We start from the raw sequence: 11,569 nt of genomic DNA, 5'->3' as shown, positions 1-11,569 counted from the left end.
TCCTAATGTCCCTCTCTTTCTCTATTTTCCTCCCTTCCTTTCTCTTCTTCCAAGTCTTACTCTTTTTCTATTTTTTCCTCCCTTTCCGTTCTTCCCTCCCTTTTCCTTCTTCCAACTCTTACTCTTCTTCTTAATACCACTCTTTCTCTTTTTTCCTCCATTCCTCTTTTCCCACTTTACAATTTCTCTGAAAACCCCACACTTCCAACACCGTACTGATATTCTTTTTAAAATTCTTCTAAAAATCCTGTTCCTCTGAAAACATCTTATTAGTGAAAATGTCTGATTTGGGAATATGAACAAGCCTTTTTGAAATTATGTTGCCATTTAATTTAAAAATACTATTCAAGCTTTAACCCTCCCCCCCCCCCCCCAAAAAAAAAAATAAATAAATAAATAAAAAAAATTGGAAGTTAAAACTTGTGGTCATGTTTACCTATCATGTACCCCACCCAATAATATAAACAAACCACACACAATATACATACAGCAAATCCTGTAATTTATAAAAAATATAATTTATTATAATTGCCAACCTACAACTCGGGAGGCCTGGAAAACAATCATCTTTTAGTTCCACTATTACCAATAATTTCTTTAGAATACATCAATGTTTAAATATTCAAAACATTACATGATTGCACAGACTTTCGAAAAATGTCTTAAAACATGAGACCATTGTCTATTACAATGAAATATCATGTAATCTGAACATGATTTCTTTGGAACATACAGTAGTGTTACAATCTATATATTCATTGTTTGATCATAACTACCAGTACCAAATTACTAATTGTACATGTAATGAAAGGCAATTTTACACACACATAAATAAAGCCACATAGCACCTATCAAATTGCATCATTTAAGAAAGGGAAGGAGAAATAAAAAATTGTGATTTTTCTGCGCATGTTTGCCAAATAAACATTGAAAAAAAGGTACACATGTATACACATTACAAATTCAGGAAGAAAAAAAACAACAACAAACAAACCACTCCCCGAAAATAAAACTTACTAGGAATAAAAAGGATCTTATATCTAAAATGGTTGTCAACTTGACATTCATACCGGTATTCATGACACTATATCTCCTTTTAAAGGATAAATACACAGGCACAGATTTAAAAAAATTATTTACCGTATGCAATTCACTTTGTAGTCCATGGTGACTTTAATAATTCCATACTCAATGATTTAAAAAAAAAATTAGTTCATAAAAAAAGCAAAACCACTGAGTACGTCGTTCAAGTCAAAACAGGTACAGTATACATTAGAAAAGAAGAAAAAAAGTTAAGCATAATTAGTAAGATAAAAAAACATGTAATATCATTGTTGACAGTAAGAAGGATTTTAAATATCAGGAAAAATGATCAAACTACAAACAAAATGCAGGCTTCTGATAAAAATTGATTACAGTCATTTCATAATATTTTGTGCACTTCAAAAACTACTGCATATGTTTTTTAAGTGGAGACAATTCAGACAAATAAAATATTCAAGTGTTATTGATTTTGTATGAATCACATAATTCTTTAGTGTATAATTACAAACAGAAGGGAAAAAATTTGGAAAGATCTTTCTTATTTTCTCATTAAGAAAGGAGGCAACATATTTTCTCATATATTTATAGTAGATATATATATGATTTAAAATTCAAAGCAATATGTCTTAATAATAGAACCACAACTTTAACAAAATGTGACACCGCAAACAAAAATGTAACACTTTTGCCACTATAAGAATTACAGACAATACATATTATTAGACATTATTGACTTGAGGAATCAAATTCCAATACACAAACATACTGGTCAAAAATTACAACAACAAAAACACACGAAACATACCCTAAGTGATTACCAAACTATTAGGTATTCAAAAAGACAACTGTGAAACCAGAAACTTAAATGAGCTCATTGAATCTTTTCAAATTTCACAAGTAGCTCTGATTTGCAAACATTTCATGTCACAAAATTATAGAATGAAAACTGACACAACACTGAGTATTTTGCAATGAAAATGTCAGACGCTTAGCTTTTGCAATAGTTTCACGGCTCTAAGTTTCTGGTTTTACGGTACAGAAATTTATATTAATAGCAAAACAAAGATATCTCACATCCTTTCTATACAGTGTACATACCACACCAGTGCACATATTTACACACGAGCACACAAGCAACACACACAAAACAGACATCCTGTTCACACCCTCCAGAAACATCCTACCCCAAAAATGTGATACTTTCCCCCATAGGCAATTATCACATATTTCTTATGGGTTCATCAAAATAGGTCTAATATGGACAAGCAAATTATATTTATAAAAAAAAGAAGACATATATGAAGTATCCAAAAGCACTAAATTCAAAATATTTCATTCTTTCTATCTAATAAAATTAGGCGCATCTTCCCTGATAAAACAGAATTCTGTTTCTCTTTTACCAGTCGATAATTCAGAGTACTATTTACATTTGATTCCATTATCTGGTTTAACAATGCAAGGCAAAGTGACAAACAAAAGTTGAGAAGGGTTGTAAAACAAGCCAGCAAAATAATGAACCATACTGTTGACCTAGATGAAGTCTGTAAGGAAAGAATAGTATCTAAGGCCCTATCCATTATGTCTGATCTTACCCACCCCCTTAATGACCAGTACATACACCTGAGAAGCGGACGAAGATTGAGATCTGTTAAAGCAAGAACTAGTCGCCGCATTAATTCATTCATTCCACTTTCCATAAGAGTAGTTAATAAAACCCAGTAAAGAATAGAGAATGTGAAAACCATGCAAAATACCCTCATTGACATGTTACACGAATATATATATTGTTTTAGTATACTTACTTTACTGTTGTACCCCTACCGTTATACCATATCAAGAAATAATTTTTAACACAAAATACCTACTTCATATTAGAGCATATAAGAATTTTAAAAAATGGAGGGTATGTAAGAAGAAAGAGAGAAGAAGAAGAAGAAGAAGAAGAAGAAGAAGAAGAAGAAAGAGTATTTAAATGTATATTCATCATGACCATGTATATTATATCAAATGTATACTAAAACAGGGCCCTATAAATGTCAATTATATGTTGTTCCTATGTTCTTATGTTGAAGCAAGATTGTTCATGTGCATAATAAACAATTATCCTTTATGGACACAATAAAGAAATGAAATGAAATGAAATGAAAGATAGTTGACTATATGGTAAAGACATGATTTTTAATGTCTTATGTAAATTTATGGCATATGATTTACATACGTAATCACCTATTTTTAAAACTAATAAATTGTACGTACCTACGTACGCACATGTCCAGTCAGTAAATTAGGCTTGAGTCGGTACGGTCCATCACAACGAATCCCGACCGTTGCCATTGGGTCCCAGTTTCGGTTTTTGGAAACCTGACGATCCAGAAAAAAATAAAAATAATGAAATACATATTCATTCACTTTAAAACTATTTAGTATTGGATTTTTACCGACTTGTATTTTATATTCAAGCTCATCCTGAATAGATCCGAACTGCCGTTATAAATATGGGTTGAACTGAAGTTTGCTGTTTTTGGCATGGGGGTGTTTGTCGTTGCCAGCGCAGCTAGCAAGCAAGCTATTGTTATCGGTGCGTGTCAGCTGCCACGTGCACGCAGCTCTGCCAATCTGAGCTAGCTATATCGGGCAGCGAACAAGGGCAAGATAAAGTTTGTAAATATATTGTGTGTGATAGAGAGAGAGAAAGAAAGGGTCTGAAAAGAAAAATGAATATAGAGGGACAGGAGAGGGAATAAGAGGGCGGAAAAAAAATGAAACCAGAGCATGCAGACGGGGAAAAGATAATCCCTCAACAAAGCCTTTACAAAAGATTCAAGAAGCTGTTCCACGAAACAATGAGAATTTGGGCTCTACTTAAACAACTTCCTCAGCTTTGGAACATTTATATTGTTCGTCTTTGTTTATCTAACACACTTTCTCAGTTGTCTTTATCGTTATCACACGTTTATTCTCTCGCTCTCGCATACGCCATCTATTTGATATTCCACATCATGGGCAAGACAAGTAAAGTTTGGAAAGTTTTTAACAAAACTGTCGATGATCGTGTACAATGTAAACTCTGTGATAAGAAGTATGCGTACAGCGGCTCGTCCATGGGAGTGATGCTCACTCATATACAGCTCTTGAAAAGGACAAAGCACAGCCGACACCTATGAGGAGGGAAATAATCAAGGATAAGATTGTCGAACTGATCGCTCTGGTGGAGGCGGGTGCCTTCAAGGCATTGCTGAAATGTCTTGTGCCAGGCTATGTGACTCTGACGAGGAAGACCATTTCCAATAGGATAAAATTATTGTACGAGAACAAGAAGGAGGAGATACGGGAGTCCCTCGTCAGCGTCCAGCACGCATCATACACTACAGACTGTAGGACGAGGATTGGTGAGGGCCAACTTCGTCCTCGAAACCAAACCAGTGTTGGGAGTTGGAGAGGAGGCAGACCAACCGCAGCGCCACACCACCGAAGCGCTCCAAAACCAGTTAGAGAGAGTCGTCGAAAACTGGGGCCTTCGAAGGAAGAGCGTGGCAATGGTGCACGACAATGTCGCCAACATCTGTTGGATCGGAGAGGGCATTGACGCGGCTAATGTTGGATGCGCTGCACACACCTTGCAGCTGGGTGTGAACACTGCCCTTGACAGCGCACCACTAATTCAAACCCTTTCGGCAGCGGCATCACGGCTTGTAGGACATTTCAAGCACTCGGCCGTTGCTACAAAGGCAGATGGGTATCGCGGAACACAAGCTTGTACAGTTGATGAAGGTACGATGGAACTCAACCTTTGATATGTTTCAGCGACTTAAGGAACAAAGATGGGCCATCTGCCGGGTACTGAGCGACAGGAGACACACGAACCTGGGGGATGCCCGCACCCTCGAGCTGAAAGACGAGCAGTACGTGGGGTCTCAACATTGCCCTTGAGCCCTTTTAAGGTAAACAAATTAATCCTGCACCTACATGAAAATAGATAACTAGATATATTCAATGTAAAATTTAGAGGACAAGTTAATTACGATTTAACTATAATACTGGTAACTATCATTTTTTTTATTATAGCATAGTTTAGGGAAGATAATTGATTAATTTCTATCATTTTGATGCTGATTGCACTGGGGAATATGTCAGAAAATTACTCTAAAACGTATGCGTATACGGATGCTGGTGACTTATGCGCTTCGTTTCTATAGTAATGTGGTATAGTGAGTAAACTTGATATTATCTTTACGGTCACCCTAGACTGGACAGAGAGGAGGCAACATTGGTTGAAAATGGTAAACATATTGTTTCCGATCAGGAGAAAGCAAATGCCTTTGGAAATTACCTTAAAAAAATAGGAATAAAAGACAGAGATACAAATAAGAAATTACTGAAGGCACCAAACATTGACATTCATAATTTGAATGTTGAACATGTTATAAATGAACCTTTTATTATAACAGAATTGGAAAAGGCAGTACAATCGCGGAAAAGGACTGCCCTAGGTAAAGATAATATACCATACGTTGTGTATGAAAATCTGCCAAAAGCAATCAAGGAAATCATGCTGAATATCATTAACTTAATATGGAAAACCTGAAAATTCCAATTCAACTAAAGTATTCTGTAATAATCCCTATTCTCAAACATGGAAAAGATCCTAGAAATACATTGTCTTATAGACCAATTGCTTTCACATCATGTTTTGCCAAGATTATCGAACTAATTATAAAAGAAAGACTGCAATGGTATGTGGAAAAGCATGAATGTGATACCCAATTTTCCAAGTGGATTTAGGAAAGGTCGATATTGTTCAATTAGAAAACGACATCCAAAAGAGCATAAACTGTAACAAACACGCAGTAGCAGTTTTCTTGGATGTCGAGAAAGCGTTCGATACTGTTTGGATAAAGGGACTAGTTCCGATCGATTCGGGGGAGTTGAGGATTGAGTGTTTACATTCGGTCCTCATGTCCAGATGTACTTATCTTGGACATAGGGACCAATGATCTGTGTAGACATACTCCTCATGAGGTATGTTTTGCTCTGTGGAAGTTCTTGGAGGAGTTGGGTCGCCGGGGGGGGGGGGGGGGGGGGGGGGGGTAAAGCCCTTGGCCACACCGTCATTCTCCCGGTGCTCCAACGGACAAGTGTATTCCGGGGTAGCGGTGTGTCCCTGGAGGGGTATAATCAACGAGTTCGTTTGTTCAACAAGTTGGTGGAGAATGAGGTGTTCCGTCGGGAAGCAAAGCGAATCCGAGTGGCCCTTTTTACAGGGATGTTTTACTTTTACCAGGCCCCACCATCAGCAAAGTGCCAAGGCAAGCTGCTAAAATCTAGTTAGCAAGCAAAAGACATCTCAAAAATGCAGCAGAACTTCACAAAGAACAGGCAGCCACAGAAGTAATGCAAGCATTACCTGGTTTCTTTGCTGACAAGTTGCCATGCAATGTATTAGCAACACAAGAAGAGGCTTATGTTGTGTTATATCTTGAGCAGAAAAAAAAAACCTTGAGTTTTGGGGGCGAAGGCGGGGTCGGGGACGAGTTCTGAAGAAAAGAGCATGGTCGACAACAAGGGGAAATGTACTTGATATTGTACAAGATACAATCACTTGAAGGTTAGCTGCAGCTACCCAAAACCCAGGTTTGACTACAGTTTACACAAATTGATAGTCACTGTATCCGCCACCATGACAGATCAGGGAGCCATGATGCCACAATTCCGTGACAAACTAAAAGTGATGAGAGAAGAAAATTAGGAAGACCTTCCACAAGATGCCAATTGCTTTAACATCCTTTTTTGCCAAGATTATCGAACGAATGATAAAAGAAAGACTGCAATGGTATGTTGAAAAGCATGAATTGTCACCCAATTTTCTAAGTGGATTTAGGAAAGGTCGTAGTGTTACGGACAATAAACTGTAACAAACTCGCAATAGCAGTTTTCTTGGATGTCAAGAAAGCGTTCGATACTATTTGAATAAAGGGAGGGGACTGGTTTTTTAAATTAGCAAAAAATGGAATAGAAGGGAACATGCTAATGTACATGTATATAGAAAATTATCTAACAGCACAAACTTTTCAAGTACAAATTGGCAATACAGTATCTTAAACTTATAATATGCATAACTGGTTACTACAAAGGAGTGTTTTAAGTCCTCCTTTATCTAACAGATGACTGCGCGATATGGATATCAGGCGGGAACATTGTACAGATTACTGAAAAAATACAGAAATATTTGAATCTTTTAATTTGTTGGTTTGAAGAGTGGGGGTTTCGCTTTTAGGGGTTATATTTGATAAAAGGTTAACTTGGCAACCACATATCGAAAATGTAATCACAAGAAGTAAAAGAAAATTAAATATCTTAAGATGTCTAACTAGAACAAAGGTCACTGGCAGTGACAAGGTTATCCAGCTGCTCGAATGCTGTGACGAACCCTAGTACGTCAGCAAAGTGCCAAGGCAAGCAGGTAAAATCTGGTTAGCAAGCAAAGTACATCTGAAAAATGCAGTAGAACTCCACAAAGAACAGGCAGCCACAAAAGTAATGCAAGCATTACATGGTCAGGGAGCCACGATGCCACAATTCCATGACAAACTTAAAGTGATGAGAGAAGAAAATTCGGAAGACCTTCCACAAGATGCCAAATAGATCATGCTTGAATTTAGACGATTCTTTTGTAAGATGCATCTAAACATAAATTTTGCGGATGGGGTAAATACGACATTGAAAACATATGAAGACTTGGCAACTTTTCAAAAGAACAAGCACACAATCATTTCTAGTGAAGCAGGTAGGTGTAACAAAGACTGGTACATTTTATTTCATTTGCATTTACAGGCTCACTCCATCGAAACTACGATGTCTTCAGAAGACTCTTGTGTGAGAATGCATTGCTCCTGAAGACAGATAAGGACCCACTTCCATCCTCTTTCGTATATGTATGCTCGGACCATATTCACTTCCAAGAGGACATGATCAAATGTCATAGAGAGATCTGTCCTTTAAAAACAGTAAGTTTATGAAATAGACATCGCAAACTCTTGGCTTTCATTCATCATTCATTTTTTAACTGTACTACGATCACTGATGATATCTATGATCTACCAAGTAGGCCTAACCATTAATATCCGCTCGGACTTCTAGTAATGGTAAGCATATTCATTTTATTTTAGCAGAAACGATTGTTCCTACATTGGTGACCCCGACGTGATTGTTTTGGAATTGTTATTTTTACATATCTTGACTTTGATTTACCGGTATTCAATATGGATAACCCCTCTGGCCCTGAGCCAGCTGAACCACAAACTTGAGCTATGACCGCCACCATTAGCATCAAGCTATCCACGTACTGGCCCGATGTCCCGCTTATATGATTCGCTCAGGTTGAGGCACAATTTTCAACGAGAAACATCACCAGTGAGCAAGATAACTCGATACGATTATGTGGTGTTATCTCTTCATCCGGAGTATGCCGCGGTAGTGAGTGATCTTCTTGTGAATACTCCCTCGTCCAACCCATTCCAAGTGCTTAGTTCTTAACTTGTGAAGCGTACTTCAGCTTCAGAACAGAAAAGACTTCACCAACTTTTGACAGCCGAAGAGCTCGGCGACCAAACTCCTTCTCAGCTTTTGCGTCGCATGGAGCAATTACTTGGAGGAAAACAGTTAGGAGGATAGTATTTTAGACAGCTTTCTCTATAGCGTCTTGCTCATCCAGTTCAGACTGTCCTCGCTTCAAGCAGAGACCGGGTACAGCATGTTCGGTTGCGAGCTCCTAGCTGCCTACCTTAGTGTGAAGCATTCCCGTCATCTTTATGAAGATAAACAATGGCTTCATCAGAATATGATTCCTCGGATTCAGAATCTGACAATATTCCTCTAAAAGATTGCAGAAAAACTGAATGCTGGAGGGTTCTTTGGCATATTTAAAAACTTGGATGAAATTGATGATGAAGAGGATAGTGATCATGGTGATGAGAGTGAAAGCTCAGATACATGTAGTGAATTTGCTACGCAGATTGATGGTGATGATTCGGAGCAAGTATCAAAGGCAGTGCCAGGAAATGTAGATCTACTGCCGGAATTTGTACACCAATTCCAGACCCTGTGCCAATTCAAATTCCACCTCCACAAAGTCCAGCACAATCTGATCAAGAAGGTAGTCATGCTATCAAGCTTTGCTTACTTTGTCAACCCTCCTGTTTGATGTTTTCGATTAGTTACAGCCAGCCTTACTTTACTCTACATTATATTATTTTGAAATGTGTAAAATTTGCAATGTTTTGTTTGTTATATATCTGTGAAACTGCAAAAGAATAAGAAAATCTCGTAGAATTAAATAAATCAAATCAAGATTCAGATGAAGCATCTGCACCTGAGGCACCTGATGAGGAAGCAAAAGAACAACTCATTGCTGATCGTGGACCCCTCGTCGGCCCCTTGATCGTAGACGTGAACGAAATTGATCAAGAACACCGCCCCAAGTGGACTGAAAATGTGACAGACTTGGCAGGGAAACGATTTACCAGACCCCAACCAGGACCTACAAGAAATTTGGGACATTGTCAGAGGCAGAAACATTTCAACTCTTATTCACTGATGAGATTTTGGATGAAAATGTACTGCTAATTAACCCACAGGAACTTTGAGCGAAAAAAACGTACAAAAATCTCCAGCAAAACACAAATTGAAGTGGTATCCCCTTACCCATGCTGAACTCAAGACTCAATATATCCAAACTCTAGTCCATGACATAGCTTATGAGCTGAAAATTGATACCTTCATCAATGACATCTTTGCTACTGTGACTGCTGAACTCAAGACTCAGTATATCCAGACTCTAGTCCATGACGTAGCTTATGAGCTGAAAATTGATACCTTTATCAATGACATTTTTCGCTACTGTGACTGCTGAACTCAAGACTCAATATATCCAGACTCTAGTCCATGACGTAGCTTATGAGCTGAAAATTGATACCTTCATCAATGACATCTTTGCTACTGTGATGGAAGATTTGCTCCAAAAAGAACATCAGATCAACCCTTACATTCAGACTTTCGTCCTTTTGTCTTAAAATAAGGGTAATGAAATGACCTTTCAAATAATAATAATAATAGCTAGTTCTTTTATAGCGCTTTTCAGGACCGGAGGCCCTCTCAAAGCGCTTTACAGATGTATATATTATTACCCCGGTCATAGGATTCAGGCTTACTCGCACACAATGTATGCACATTCTCCACTCCCTGGGGAGCATTCCAGCCAGGCGTCTTTTTTTTTTTTACAAGCGCACACTTGCTAATCTAACCACATTAGCTTTCGCATCCTACCGGGTACCCATTTAACACCTGGGTGGAGAGTGGCAAATGTAGATCAATGTCTTGCCAAAGGACATTAGTGCCCCGGTGGGACTTGAACCGCGAACCTTGTGATCCACAGTCCGGTGACATATCCACTCGTCCACGACACCTCTACCAAATGATACCATACACAGCATATGTTCACACCCAAAAATCTGAAGTAGCTTTTAACCCATAGCATTACAGAGTTTTCAGCTTTTCCTCCTCAAATAGGCGCCAATTAATTTTAATTTCCACTCCAACAGTTTGAAGAAAATAAAAATTGTAACATGAACCAAAGTGAATGAAAATTAAAAAGTTTTTATAGAATAAATACCAATTTGTACAGGGAAATAGTTATTTTATAATTTTCACTGCATTGCCAATTTGAAGAGTTTAATGGTTAGCCACAAAAGTGCTCTTATTTGATAATGCCACAACATACTGCATTGAGAATGGACTCAAATGTTTCTGGGATTTTTTCTCTTTTTGCTCATTTCCTAGCATTTTTTATCAAAAGACGCAAGTGCTGACTACAGGGTTATTAAAAGAGCTCGCCACCCCGTACTAGCTCAACTCCCGATGACGCTAATACAGCTGAATACCGTCGTAGGTTTGGGCGCTACACAGAAATTTTTGCCCTAAGTGCGACCCCCCGCTATTAGATTAGTGTTGTAGAAGGCCTTGTCTTTCCTTAATTATAACAAAATTATATCGCTAATTCTAATAGGATCGATGCAAGTGATAAAATAACAAGCGGAATACTGCCATATGGAAATGACGAATGGAAAAATCTGAATACAACAGAAAAAATTGAGGGAAAATCTCACCTGTTCTTGAAGACTTTTTGCTCTGTTCAAGCCATCTCTGAGCTTAGATACAATTACAATTTCCAAGATGCACCATAGAGAAAGGTACGTGAAGGCTGCTATAATTATGAGTTTGTATGGCAGTATGGTACAGTATACTGGTACTCCTATTTGAATTTGTGTTATGCAATGATGTATATCTATCTACAGTATAATTTACTACCCCTTACCAACCATCCGCTAATGGCCAAGTTGAACGTTTCAATCAGACATTAATGGATTAATTCCAACTGGAGAAAAGAAAAATATTGCTACTGCAGGACACCTGACGATGGTTCCCTTATGATTCAGTGTGATGGGTGTGATGAATGGTTCCATGGTGAGTG

At 37.9% G+C, this 11,569-nt stretch overlaps 1 protein-coding gene across 1 annotated transcript; it reads left to right on the top strand.

Annotated features, from left to right (window-relative positions):
- The first annotated feature begins 4,204 nt into the window (after positions 1–4,204).
- On the top strand, positions 4,205–4,838 carry LOC100888372. The gene is made up of 2 exons (XM_003730751.1): positions 4,205–4,433; positions 4,468–4,838. The coding sequence occupies exons 1-2, from the start codon at positions 4,205–4,207 to the stop codon at positions 4,836–4,838; spliced, it is 600 nt and encodes a 199-aa protein (XP_003730799.1).
- Positions 4,839–11,569: the final 6,731 nt, after the last annotated feature.

Source organism: Strongylocentrotus purpuratus, unplaced genomic scaffold (genome assembly GCF_000002235.5).
Source record: "Strongylocentrotus purpuratus isolate Spur 01 unplaced genomic scaffold, Spur_5.0 spur5_scaffold_14, whole genome shotgun sequence".
Taxonomy (NCBI): domain Eukaryota; kingdom Metazoa; phylum Echinodermata; class Echinoidea; order Camarodonta; family Strongylocentrotidae; genus Strongylocentrotus; species Strongylocentrotus purpuratus.
The sequence above is the reverse complement of the archived record's forward strand: the minus strand, read 5'-3'. Positions and strand labels throughout refer to the sequence as shown.

Bases quoted from the DNA above. Each gene is read 5' to 3' on its own strand.
- LOC100888372 (XM_003730751.1), top strand. From the start codon at position 4,205: ATGAGGAGGGAAATAATCAAGGATAAGATTGTCGAACTGATCGCTCTG. The intron at 4,434-4,467 runs GTGAGGGCCAAC...AAACCAAACCAG, and splicing joins AGACTGTAGGACGAGGATTG to TGTTGGGAGTTGGAGAGGAG.